Here is a 14,224-nt window from a genome sequence, read left to right as displayed (position 1 = left end):
TAGTTGTGCTCTTGATGGCTGGCACTTGGGATTTTAGTGGGATGTGTACTTTGGAGAACCCTATCCCCCGTGTTGTGCTGATGCCTTCAATCTCTGAGCTCCTGGGGAAAGATCATAAAGAGACTAACCTCCACAGGTTAATTGCCAGGACGGATAAACCTGCTCCTGACCTAGGGTCCTGTACCCCATCGTGCTCCGTAATTGGGCTTCCTGGTGCCAATAGTCCTCCTAGACTTCATCCGTTACACCCCCGGTCCAATGTTCCCGCTACCGGTCTCCGACTCCTGTGGTCTTGGACCACCGCCTGCGACCCAACCTGTCGCTTCCCTGGGAGCTACCACTCCCCAGCTCCTCACTCTTTGAGGGCTAATTCTCGACTCCCTTCTCCCTTTTAGAGCTGACTCCAAAACTCACTTCCTCCCTCCCACCAGTCTGCCTGACCCCTAGGAAGGTGGCCCTGCTCCAACCTGACCAACCCACTGGTGTGTTTGTACAGGTCATGGTGTGAGGTGTGGTGGGATTTGTAGTGCGGATGTTAGTGACACCGTTGTTGGGAACCTGGAACCAATGGGGTGTAGGCCCTGCACCCTGGAGAACAGGATGCAGTTCTCTGTAGCACACTGATGTAATCAAAAATATTGGAAACCGGTTCTGCACCCCACATTTGCCAAAACACATTATAAAGCCAAAAAAGGGGGAAAAAGTACTCACGAATATATGACAAATATCTATATTCAATACAAAATGTACAAAAAGTAAATATAATCAATAAGTTATCGTTTCTGAAATTCATCCCTCTTGGGTATTTGGTATTCAAATGTGTGATCCAAAAAGCCTCTCTATAAATAAGATTTTTATGTCCGTCCCCCCTCGAACTGGACGATTAACTCTTTCCACACCAAAGAAGATCAAATCATCACAATTACCATTGTTATTCAAGAAACAGGTTTGTTACCCCAGAATACATAGTAATGTTAGTAGCAATGTTAGAAAGATGTTCTGCAATTCGTCATTTTAGCTTCCATATAGTACAGCCTATGTGTTTCATCTCACAAATTTTGCGTTCAATACAATAGACTACATAATTAGTGTCACAATTTATGAAAGCATGAATTTGTCTATGTTGAGTAATATTGTTTGTTCTTTTAACATATTTACAGACATTACATTTAGTACTATGGCATTTGTAAAAACCTGTTGAAGGTAGCCATGTTTTGTTAGAGGAGCGTGCTGTATACAGACCTGGAGATAACATACTACTTATAGCTCTACCCCTTCTTGCTACATGGGATCTTATTTTTCAAAATGTGATTTAATGTGTAATAATAATCATGTCTCTCTATTATTATTCTTACTTCTGCAAATTGTCGGCTAAATGGGGTACTAAAGTAAACTGTACCATGTTTTTTCTTAATATTTTTATTGCCTGGTTGTGTACATGAAGCATTGTGATTGAGTATTCTCAGCTGCGTTATAGAATGCTTTTAATATATCTTGCTTGTTATACACTCTATCTAATAGACGAGAGGTTGTGACTTCATTATCTTCTAGAAAAAAAAATTTCATTAGAACAATTTCTACTAACTGGAACAAACTCTCCATGGTGTATAGAGTTAATTGTTTGTCTCTGATGATGACTGTCGGCTCTCAAGATGGTATTACCGCTGGTGGATTTACGGTAATTTCTATAATGTACTTTTTGTTTGTAAATATCCCCAAACAATGGTATATCAAGAAAATTAATTTCTTGTGCAGGGCCAGATTAGGTTAACTTTAAAGCAACATCATTGTTATTGATATATGCAAAAAATGGAATCATGTCAACAACGTCCTGACGCCATATCATCAGGGCATCATCGACATATCTACCATACCAGACTGTTATTTTTGAAGGATTATTGCTGGAAAAAATTGCATGCTCCTCCCACTATGCGACAAATCAAATCGTTGGTGACTGAGAAAAACACGACCCAATCGGGGCTCCGTTGCTCTGTAGAAAAAATTCATTGTTGAACATTAAAATCTTATGTGTTAATTTTATCCAGTATTATCTTTTATTTCCTTTGTTTTCCAATCATATGCACTGTATTTTTGCAAGAGGTGTTGTATATTTCTAATGTATGAAAAACAGGTATATAACATATTGGATGATAATGACACCTATAAACGTATCCCATCCAATCCGACCAAAGATTGCAAAACATCCCTAATGCTATTATATGAAAAGGGTGAAATGTTAAATATATTTAGAAAAACAGCATGAAGTCTATTATTCCAGATAATTTCAGTTCTCCTATTTTTCATGGTCTTCCCAAGACACACAAACCAGGCTTTCCCTCACCCTTATGACCTATAATGTCCAGCATTGGTTCTCTCAATGAGGGACTGAGCAGATGTGTTGATTTTCACCTTCAGCCCCTCATTGAGAGAACCCCAGGTTTTTTTTTTGAAAGACATCTATGCGGTAATTAAAAGTATGAACCAAATCACATGAGCTAATGATATGTGGTTTGTGTCTTGCGATATTGTCAGTCTATTTTCCTTCATCCCGCATTGTTTGGCATTAAGAAATATACAACACTACTTGCACAAATACAGTGCATATGATTGTAAAACAAAGGAAATAATTTTATCCAGTATTGATTATCTTTTAACACTTAATTTTTTTTATGTTCAACAATGATTTTTTTTTCTATAGACCAGAGGAGCCCCGATAGGGTTGTCTTTTTCTCCATCACTAGCGACTTTGTCGCATGGTGGGAGGAGCATGTGTGACGCCCTGGACTAGCCAGGTAGTCACAGACATAACAACACACACACCCCCTCCCCTGGATAGTTCACACCAGTCAGACAAAAACCCTTGTTGCCTCCCTCCAGGGTCTGATGTCCACACCAGGTGAGGCGGGGCCAGGCGGTTGGCCCCACCCACCGAGGAGTTCACAGGCCTGGAGGTGGGAAAATTAGTTAGTTTGGAGTTCAAGTGGAGTCGAGGAGATTCAGTTTGGAGGTGAAAGTGAGAAGACAGAAACTGTCGGTGTCTGGGTAGGGGCCCAGACACAAACAACAAGGTTGGCAGATGGTGGTGGCCGTCTGCAGGAGTTAGTGGATCTCTGTGGAACCGTAGGACAGGGGTCGGGCGGTGGCCCGCCGGTACCGAACCGGGGAGTGAAGCTAAGCACAAAGGCAGGGCCATCGGACCCCGACTAGGCTTTGAGCCGCCGACAACGGTCAAATCCGAAAGTGACCGGAACCCCAGGGGTTTAATAACAACCAAGACCCGACAGAAAGCAACAGTCCACACTGTGAGGATACACAGCCACCGCCATAGGCTAGAGATCCAAGGGCCAGCGCCTGTGGGCAAAACAGGCTCCTTCGGTACCTATATGCCGGGGAGTGGACAACCGGTGGGCAACCACAGGAGTCAGAACATTCTAACAAGGTGCAGGGAAAGACAGACACCATAACCCTGTCCGGGGAGAGCACAAACACTGCAGCCGGCTGCGGGACCCGTCCATCCAGCCGTTTGGTTTACCAGAGACTCTGTGCATCTGTGACTGAGTGAGTACCACAGTGCCATCCGGCACCGCGCCGCGCTGCCCCTGCAACCCTGCACCCCAGCCATCCTGCCTTCCCGTTACACCACCGGGCCCCGGGATCACCAACCCCTACCCACGGAGGGGACAACATCCTAGCTGCTCCCTACCATCGCTCCCGGGATCCCCGTCACCAGCAGCGGTGGTGCCCATCATCACCACGACCCGTGGGTGGCGTCACGAACTATCTCCCAAAACAAACCACCCCCTTTTCACTCGTGGGTGAGGCGCACTGCTCGAGCCACCGAGCAGCGGCAGCAGCCGCGGACCCGAGCGTAGCGAGCACGGCCCCTCCGCCCGCGACACATGTGATTTTGTTTTCCCACAATAATCCCTACAAAAATAACAGTCTGGTATGGTAGATATGTCGACAACTTGGCATGTCGTCGACATGATTCCATTTTTTGCATATATTTCAATAACAACGATGTAGCTTTAAAGTTCACCTACTCGGACCCTGCTCAAGAAATTAATTTTCTTAATGTAACATTGGAAAAATTTACAAACAATAAGTATATTATAGTTACCGCAAATCCACCAGCGGTAATACCATCTTGAGAGCCGACAGTCATCATCCGAGACAAACAATTAACTCTATAACCCGTGGAGACTTTGCTCGAGTTAGTAGAAATTGTTCTAATGAAATTTTATCTAGAAGATAATGAACTGACAACCTCTAGTCTATTAGGTAGAGGGTATAATAAGCAAGATATATTAAAAGCATTCTATAACGCAGCTGAGAATACTCAATCACAATGCTTCATGTACACAACCAGGCAATAAAAATATTAAGAAAAAACATGGTACAGTTTACTTTAGGACTCCATTTAGCCAATAATTTGCAGAAGTAAAAAGAATAATAATAGAGACATATTCCCATTTTTTTTTTTTACCAGGGTCCCCTATTAAATCAAATTTTGAAAAATAAGATCCCATGTAGCAAGAAGGGGTAGAGCTATAAGTAGTATGTTATCTCCAGGTCTGTATACAGCACGCTCCTCTAACAAAACAGGGCTATATCCACAACAGGTTTTTACAAATGCCATAGTACTAAATGTAATGTCTATAAATATGTTAAAAGAACAAACAATATTACTCAACATAGACAAGTTCATTCTGTCATAAATTGTGACACTAATTATGTAGTCTATTGTATTGAATGCAAAATTTGTGAGATGAACTATGTAGGCTGCTAAGGCGGAAGCTAAAAAGACGAATTGCAGAACATCTTTCTAACATTGCTAGTATCAATACTATGTATTCTGTGGTTACAAAGTAGTTTCTTGAATAACATAATGGTAATTGTGATGATTTGGTCGTCCTTGGTGTGAAGAGTTAATCATCAAGTTCGAGTGGGGACTGGCGTAAAAATCTTCTGTAGGTCCCCTTCACATGTAAGTTCTACTGGTACATATGTGACAGTTTTTAGACGTACCAGAATCACGCACATATGCAGACCCATTATAATCAAAGAGTCTGCGCACACATTAGTGATTTCACTGACCGTGTCTCCGTATGACGTACACGCGTGTCCGTGTGCTCCGCACGGAGACATGTCCGTTTTTGGGTTTTTTTGCATCACTGATGTCCCACGGACCACACTATGGTGTCATCCATGAAACACGTACCAAAAAAACATGGACATTGAAAATAAAAAAAACACTTTAAACTCACCTCCTTCAGCACTGCTTGTCTCCACCCTCAGCTGCCTTTGCTTATTCTCATACATATTCATGTATGCAGGAACAGCCGTCCCAGAAGTAGCTGCAGCAGTCGCGGAAACACAGCAGAGCTGAAGAGTTCAGCACCATGGACAGCAGGAGCGGGGACAGGTGAGTATACATCCATGTGCAATCACGGATAACTGAGCATGTTTCACGGATTGCACATGGACAAGCCACGTGTGCCGTGAATCATGGCACACGGAGGGACATATGCATTTTTTACACATCAGTTAAAAATGTCTGTTTTTCACTGATGTGTAAAACAGGCCTAACAGAGAGGCTTTCTGGATCACACATTTGAATACTAAATACCCAAGAGGGATGAATTTCAGAAATTATACCTTATTTATTTATTGATCATATTTATTTATATATACTTTTATACATTTTGTATTGAATATAGATATTTGTCAGACATTCGAATCGTGAGTACTTATTCCCCCTTTTTTTGGCTTTGTAATGTGTTTTGGCAAATGTGAGGTGCAGAACCAGTTTCCAATATATTTGATTATGAGCAGTCCCTCCATGATTGGTTTTTTTGTATTTTAAATTTTCTCCCATGTATCAGTTTGACACTCCGTGAACAAGGGCCCAGTGCCTGAAATGCGTTTGAGTGACATAAACCTATCATGGATTTTAAAAATTTTCCTGAATAAATTGAAGTTTTATATATTTGGAGACGTCTGTTTTATTTTTCTACGTTGGACCCACAGCCCGGACCATGGATATATCTCCAATCAGTATATTAAGCGGGTTCTTTGAATCTACTAATCACTGAGAGGCACAAACAATTTTCTTCTTTTCCTAAGTGAAGTAAAAGTACATAGGGTGACTGAGATAGAAATAAAGTTCATCGTTGGAAAAGAGTGCGTGCAAGAGTAGTTTACCTGACTCCTGCCCTAGCTGCCATTGAAATAACTGCCAGGCACTTAGCAACGAGGGCACTTTGCATAAAAGGGCACGCATGCAGGCACCCCACACGCTTGTCTGCAATAACTAGTGTCTGAACACATGGTTATCTATTTTTATTTTTTGCAACCTGTTAGTCCACTAACACACCAATCCATGTAGACAGCTTTTTTGCTAGAAAAAGGGAACTAGAAAAATAGCCTTGCATTTCTGTGATAGCCTTTGTGAACATCGGTTTCAACTATCACTATACTTTGTTGTATTGAATTCTGGACATTAGACACCTCCAAGTTCACTGCTCTCCACAATGAATACCACTCTAATGGCAGTAAAAGATATGATAGGCCTAATTAATTTCTTACTGCTTCTGGATTGCCCACAAACTATAACATATGTGTGGTTTGGCTCTTATATGCAGTAACATTCTAAAACATTAAGTTGTGTAGCTACGGAATCTGAGATGGGCGAGGCCAATAGTGAAGGCACTGGTGGTTCATTACTGTGTGTTCTCCATCCTTATAGACACGGCTAAAAAATAGCTGTGTATTCAGTAATAGGGAAAGCTGACGGTGCTTTCTTCTCCATACAGAGAGGTCATGTCACGTGATCTCTGTGTATAGGGTGGGAACAGGAGCTACTGGGTCATAGGAGACCCAGACAGTTCTGTTATGTAGAGAGCATGCTGCATCACCCCTGTAACATGGGCTAATATTACAGGCCCTGTTACAAGGGAGAAAATATGAAAATAAACATATTTCAATATTTTAATACCCAGCCAAAGATCTTTTATGAACTTTGTTGGCCACATTGTAAGATAAAAAATAACAGATAAAACAGATGTGTGAACTGAATATGACGCCATATATAATGTGTCCTAAGTGATAAATATATATATATGTTTATATATATATATATATATATATATATATAATTGCCTTATTCTGTCTGTCTGTCTGTCTGTCTGTCTGTCTGTCTGTCTGTCTTGCTCCAAAATTGTGTCCTTACGGTGACACAAAGCTGATTGGCCGCTGGGCTCGCCATGGTCCCGCACGGATTGGCCGCTCGCCTTGCCTTGGCTCCGCCCCCCCACGGATTGGTCGCTCGCCTCGGCCTGGCTTCGCCCTCCGCATGGATTGGCCACTCGCCCCGGCCCTCCGCACGCATCGCCAGACATAACCTTGCGCTGCTGGGATCGTGACGGAGCCGGTGAACGCTGGTAACCATTGTACACATCGGGTAACTAAGGTCCCTTAATTACCCAATGTGTATCATAGTTACCAGTGTACACCGGCTCCGTCACGATCCCAGCAGCGCCAGACATAACCTTGCGATGCTTGGATCTTGACGGAGCCGGTGAACGCTGGTAACCATTATACACATCGGGTAACTAAGGTCCCTTAGTTACCCGATGTGTATCATAGTTACCAGTGTACACTGGCTCCGTCACGATCCCAGCAGCGCCAGACATAACCTTGCGATGCTGGGATCTTGACGGAGCCGGTGAACGCTGGTAACCATTATACACATCGGGTAACTAAGGTCCCTTAGTTACCCGATGTGTATCATAGTTACCAGCGTACACCGGCTCCCGGTACACATGTGCAGGGAGCCGGCATTATACTCCTCTCCCCCCAGGACTACTCCTCCTATTATAGTCCTCCTATTATACTCCTCTCTGAGTATAATAGGAGAACTATTATAGCATGGGGGATGGGGGATGGAGCACGATGGGGTGATGGGGTGCGCAGCATGGGGGATGTAGCACGATGGGGGGTGCGCAGCATGGGGGATGGAGCACGATGGGGAGTGCGCATCATGGAGGATGGAGCACGATGGGGAGTGCGCAGCATGGGGGATGGAACACGATAGGGAGTGCGCAGCATGGGGGATGGCGCACGATGGGGGGTGCGCAGCATCGGGGATGGAGCATGATGGGGAATGCGTAGCATAGGGGATGGAGCACGATGGGGGTGGGCAGCATGGGGGATGGAGCACGATGGGGGGTGCGCAGCATGGAGGATGGGGCATGATGGGGGGTGCGCAGCATGGGGGATGGAGCACGATGGGAGGTGCACACCTCCCCCCAACACACACACACAACACACCACACACACACTGGGAACCACAAACACTGCCATACACAGACACCCACACACACAGACAACGCCGCACACACACACAACACCCAACACACAAACCGCGGCATACATAAATATACGCACATACCGCACAACACACACATTGCACAAAACATACCTCCCCCCAAAACACAACACACACACACAAACCGCGCAACACACACACACACAACGCTACAGACACACAGCGCTCCACAAACAAAGCAACACACATACAACACCGCTCTCACCCCCCGCCACACCCAGACACCGATGTGTAGAATCGGGCCACCTTCTAGTATATATATATATATATGTATATATATAAACTGCAGTTTTCTTTTTGTATCCCACAGACACTTCAGATGGGAATTTATCATTTTTCTGGACTGTTTGTACTCCTTTGTATCGGGTTTGGTGGTTCGCTCCTCACGTCTTTAGGAGAAAGGATTGTTTACTACTTGATCCTGCCTCGCATTAGGAGAAGACGTAGATTCAAATACTGGCTTCATACTAGTCAGGTAAGCTTTGAAGTAAAGTAAAAAGAAATGATTCATGGTGTTTAAAGCCTGAAATTTGTTTGTATGTCATACCATAAAAAAAACATGATCCTCTGTTGCTGCATAAGGAAAATTGTGAGGTTCTTGGCTCTCACTTTGATCAATTTTTATGTGCCCATCCTTCATCAGCAGGGTGACCTCTTTTAGATGGGACCTTGTACTTTAAATTTCCTGCTATGCCAGTGCCACAAATGAACTGTGGGATGCTACTGCAAGCAGATTGCTTTATATAATTCAAGGCTTAATTACGAACTTCATTCTCTCATCTGTGACAAGTAAAGAAAAAAACAGGTTCATATGCTATGTCTAAGTGAATTAATAAAATTTACACTTAAAGGGAATCTGTCACCCTGCAAATTGTTGAGTGAAATCTATGCCTTTACAACTCCAAATATAAAAATATGTTTGGAGACTTTGAGAAATCAATGCAGCACAACCTTGTATGGTGTACTATATAGGATTTCTACTTTATTAATTCACAGGCAGGTACTTAAAAAGTCATAAAACTTCCTGCCAAAAGATTTAGGGGGATCAACAGGAATGTGAAAGTTCTCCGTCCAGCAGTGATTATGGTCATGAACCAAGTTTTGAGGGGAGATGGAAATACAGACATAAAATTGAGTATGTTCTGTTACATTATATGCACGTGTAGGTCGTACAGACAAGGCGAGCAAACTTTACACAGCCAGTCTGCGGTTTATTTGGGTTCACTTTGTGTAACATTTACCCTTGATAATTTTGTGTTTTTGTTTACTTTGTAGTCTGGTTTATCATTCCGTGACGGTCATGAGTGAAACAATTAGGCTATGTGTGCACGCTGCATTCTACATCCAAGACGCATGCATTTTGGATGTGTTTTGAATGTGTTTTGAATGTGTTTTGGATGTGTTTTGGATGTGTTTTGGATGTGTTTTGGATGTGTTTTGGATGTGTTTTGGATGTGTTTTGGATGTGTTTTGGATGTGTTTTGGATGTGTTTTGGATTAATTTTTGACAGTGCGTTCCCAGTCGGCTCTGCTACATCCCTACATCCCCATAGAGCAGACCTTGGCAAGGGGCGGCCCGCGGGCCACATCCGGCCCGCCTGGCTCCGGGCGTCCTTGCTGGCCGGTCAGTGATGAGAGCAATCTGACCTGTTGACGGAGCTCCAGGCTCCGGGAGGCCCGTGTTCAGATTGCCCTCATCACACGCTGCGTGCCGTGCAGGGAACAGAGAACAGTTCCTGCAGCGTCGCACAGTCAGTGCAGGCAGCGGAACGCAGAAATCTGTCCTCTGTTCCCTGCCCGGCAGATGCTCTGTGTGACACACGCGCGCCCTGATGTCGTCAGTACGGCGCGCATGTGTCATTTGAAAAGTTCCCGGCAGCAGAAGAAGCTGCAGCAGCCGGGGCCGCACGGAGAGAAGCAGCGGCTGGGGCTCCTAGGAACACAGCATCGGCGCAGCCTGGCCATGTGAAGGAGAAGCAGCTGAGCGGGGGCCCCATACGGAGGTGCCTGAGGAGAGACAGTAAGAAGGGAGAGGTGAGTGGTTAATAGTAACCTACGGGGGGAGGGGGGCCGCCCTACTACCTGTCTCATTGGTGTGTGCGGCCGCTCCGGCCCTGAAGCTCCCTGTCTGCAGTGACAGGAGGCCGGCAGCTGCACACACTGCTCTACTGAAGCTGCATTCAGCCTCTGACACGGAGCAGACCTGAGGGCGGGGCCGGAGCTTCACTTCGGAGAAGCTGACTCCTGACTTCCTGCACTGTTTCTGCTCTCCGCTGAGGCCCGCTCCACTGCATGGACAGACACTTTTTTTAAGGTAAATATACATACGTGGTTCTGTGTTTGTGCTTTGTTGGTGTGGGTGTGTATATGTGTGTGTGTGTGTGTGTGTGTATATATATATATATATATATATGTGTGTGTGTGTATATGTGTGTGTGTGTTTGTGTGTGTGTGTGTGTGTATATATATTGTGAGACTGTCACCGGGGTTATCTATGACGGCCGGTACGTCTCGCCCCGGTTGCGCTCACTACATGTATAGAAAGCAACTCCACTCCAGGGTTAATGTTTTCCCGGCAGGCTGAAAGAAGGGTTAAAAGGAAACAGGAACCTGGGCGTGGGGCCCTAGTGTGAGGGAGTGAACACAACTCCCTGAGTCTGGCAGAGAAACACATGTCTGCTGTTTTGGACTTTTTGTTTTGTGCAATAAACCGTGTGCTGTGACCACTTGTGCCTGGATCCCGTGTATTCTGCCGTGCAGCCGACTACGCTACCTCACAGATGGTGGAGAACGCCGGGCATGCCAGCCCGGTGAGGTGTAGCATCCATCCCTGGTGACCCGGTAGCACATGTCATGGATTCGAGCGGCTATACTACAGCCCAAACCCGGCGACGCCATGGAGGACATACTAAAGCAGCTGGCTCAGGCTAATGCACAGCAACAACAGGCTAATGCACAGCAACAACAGGCTAATGCACAGCAGCAACAGACCAATACACACCTGCTCCGGTCGTTGGATCGTCAGCAGCAATCCTTGCAATTGCAGGAAAAAGGCACCAAGAACAGATGGTTCTCCTGGCCAAGTCGATCCGTGCCGGACCGGCAGCAACAACCCCGGGACCGGGTGATGACGGCAGCGTCCGGAAAGTGGTGAGACAAGCGTTGCAAAAGATGACCCCGGGGGATGATGTGGAAGCGTTCCTGGCGGTGTTTGAGCGGGTGGCCGAGCGGGAAAAGCAGCCGACCCCCCAGTGGGCTGGGGTATTGTCGCCCTATCTGACGGGGGAGCCCCAAAAAGCATACCTGGACCTCTGTACCGAGGACGCCATAGAATATGCGACCCTGAAAGCCGAAATACTTGCTCGGTTGGGGGTGAATACCTATGTACGGGCTCAGCGGGTAAATCAGTGGTTCTATGAGGAAGCCAAACCCGTACGCTCCCAGGCCTATGACTTATTGCATCTGGTAAAGAAGTGGTTGCAGCCTGACACTCTGAGCCCTGCGCAAATGGTGGAAAGGGTAGTAGTTGATCGCTTTGTGCGCACTTTACCCTTCACCATTCAACGGTGGGTAGGACAGGGCGACCCAAGTACCCTGGACCAATTAGTGTGCCTGGTGGAGCGGCATGTGGCTACGCAGGACTTGATACGGGACACTGAGACTTTGCGTACCGCCCGTCGGTCCGGCCCCTCCAAGCTTAGGGCCAAGGACCCACTGCTGACACCGGTGCGGGAGTCCGCTACCGTCCCGTTTGAGGCCGTGCCCGCCGTCCCTGAGGTCCGGAAGGCTATGTACCCTAAACGACAACTCGTCAAGGGGGTTTCCTTCCCTATTAGATGTTGGCGGTGCCAGCGGGTGGGACATATGGAAGCCCAGTATCCCCTCACCACGGAGCCCATGGATTGTGGGGTTACCCGGCGGGGTTCAATGTATGCTCAGGTGGTGTGTACCGCTGACCTTGTCTCCCCGGAGACTGCGCCCCACTTGTGCCAAATACAGGTGAATGGATGTCCGGTTACAGGCTTGTTGGATTCCGGAAGCTTAGTGACCCTTGTGCGATCAACCCTAAGGGCTAAAGTAAAGGCCACAGGACGTACCGTGGCTGTGGTTTGCATACATGGGGACCGCCGAGACTATCCCACAGGGATTGTCACCATCACAGCACCCTGCGGTCAGGTGCAACATGAGGTGGGACTTATTAACACTCTTCCCTATGACGTGATCCTAGGAAGGGATCTGCCGTATTTTTGGACTCTATGGAAGGGGCCTCCTAAGTCCCCTCAGATATTGGACAGTCCGCGACCTGAGCCCGACAATCCCGAATCCGGGACGCCTGCCGTAGGGGTCCCCATGATGGGGACAGAATGTGAACCCGAAAGGTCGCCCCTAGAGGTATTGGCAGGAGAGGCTGAGATGGTCAAGCCCATCCCGGAGTTGGAGGCGTCCCCGGATACGTTTGGGACAGCCCAACTCCAGGACCCTACATTAATACATGCCCGGAGTCGGGTGATAGTGGTTGACGGGGTGGCACAGCTGCCCGGTGCCCAGGTAAGGTACCCCCATTTTGCTCTCAAGCAGGATTTACTATACCGGGTAGATGAAATACGGGGCGTGGGGGTAGAGCAGTTGGTGGTGCCCCAGCCATATCGCCGGCGGGTCCTCAACTTGGCTCATAAACACCTGATGAGTGGCCACCTAGGGGTCAAAAAAACGCAGGAGCGAATATTGCAAAGGTTCTATTGGCCCGGGGTCTTTGGGGAGGTAAAACGGTTCTGCGAAACCTGCCCGGAGTGTCAGCTTACCGCACCCCTGGCCCACTTTCGCAGTCCGTTGGTACCATTACCCATTATAGAAGTCCCTTTTGAACGGATAGGGATGGATCTGGTGGGGCCCCTCGTAAAGTCCGCTCGAGGGCACCAACACATCCTAGTGATCGTTGACTATGCCACCCGGTATCCAGAGGCGATACCTCTCAGACATACTGCGGCGAAGCTTATAGCTCGGGAGTTGTTTGCTGTGTTCTGCCGGGTGGGGTTGCCCAAGGAGATCCTTATGGATCAGGGGACCCCGTTCATGTCTAAAGTGACCCAAGAGCTATGCCGGCTACTCCAGATCAAGCAGTTGCGTACGTCTGTGTATCATCCTCAGACGGACGGTTTAGTGGAACGATTCAATAAAACCCTGAAAACCATGCTCAAAAGGGTGATTTCCAAAGACGGGAAAGACTGGGATATGATGCTTCCCTATTTGATGTTTGCCATACGAGATGTGCCACAGGCATCCACGGGGTTTTCGCCTTTTGAGTTGTTATACGGGCGACATCCCCGGGGATTGTTGGACCTGGCAAAGGAAACATGGGAGCAAGAGCCCACCCCCCATAAAAGTGTGATTGAACACATTTTAGGAATGCAGAACCGCATAAGTGCGGTCATGCCAATTGTGAAGGAGCATTTACAGGAGGCTCAGGCCGCGCAAAGCGGCCGCTACAATAGACAAGCCACCGTGCAGACCTTTAAACCCGGGGATCGGGTGTTGGTATTGATCCCCACGGCGTAGAGTAAATTCCTGGCTCAGTGGCAAGGCCCCTACGAGATAAAGGAAAGAGTCGGGGTGGTCAACTATAAGGTATTGCAGCCCGGTAGGCGGAAACCTGAACAAATATACCATGTCAACCTATTAAAACCTTGGCAGGAACGTAAAAGCCTGATGGTTGCTTTTTCCCCATCTCCCTCCTCTTCGGGTCGTTCAAACCCGGCTCCAGCGACCTCCGGAGAGGACGAACCGGAAGTAAGGATTGGAGAAGCCCTCACCAAGCAACAGAGGCGAGAGGCCAGA

The 14,224-nt window shown here is 47.0% G+C and overlaps 1 protein-coding gene across 2 annotated transcripts in view; it reads left to right on the top strand.

Moving 5' to 3' along the window:
- The window catches only part of GRIN3B (glutamate ionotropic receptor NMDA type subunit 3B), a 426,090-nt gene that overhangs the window by 341,791 nt on the left and 70,075 nt on the right, over positions 1-14,224 (top strand). For both annotated transcript variants that reach the window (XM_075314677.1, XM_075314668.1), the window contains exon 7: positions 8,700-8,864. In XM_075314677.1, the coding sequence (XP_075170792.1) occupies positions 8,700-8,864 (165 nt within the window). The remainder of the gene's footprint in view (positions 1-8,699; positions 8,865-14,224) is intronic.

Source organism: Anomaloglossus baeobatrachus, chromosome 1 (assembly GCF_048569485.1).
Source record: "Anomaloglossus baeobatrachus isolate aAnoBae1 chromosome 1, aAnoBae1.hap1, whole genome shotgun sequence".
Taxonomy (NCBI): domain Eukaryota; kingdom Metazoa; phylum Chordata; class Amphibia; order Anura; family Aromobatidae; genus Anomaloglossus; species Anomaloglossus baeobatrachus.
This window is presented reverse-complemented; position numbering and strand designations above follow the sequence as displayed.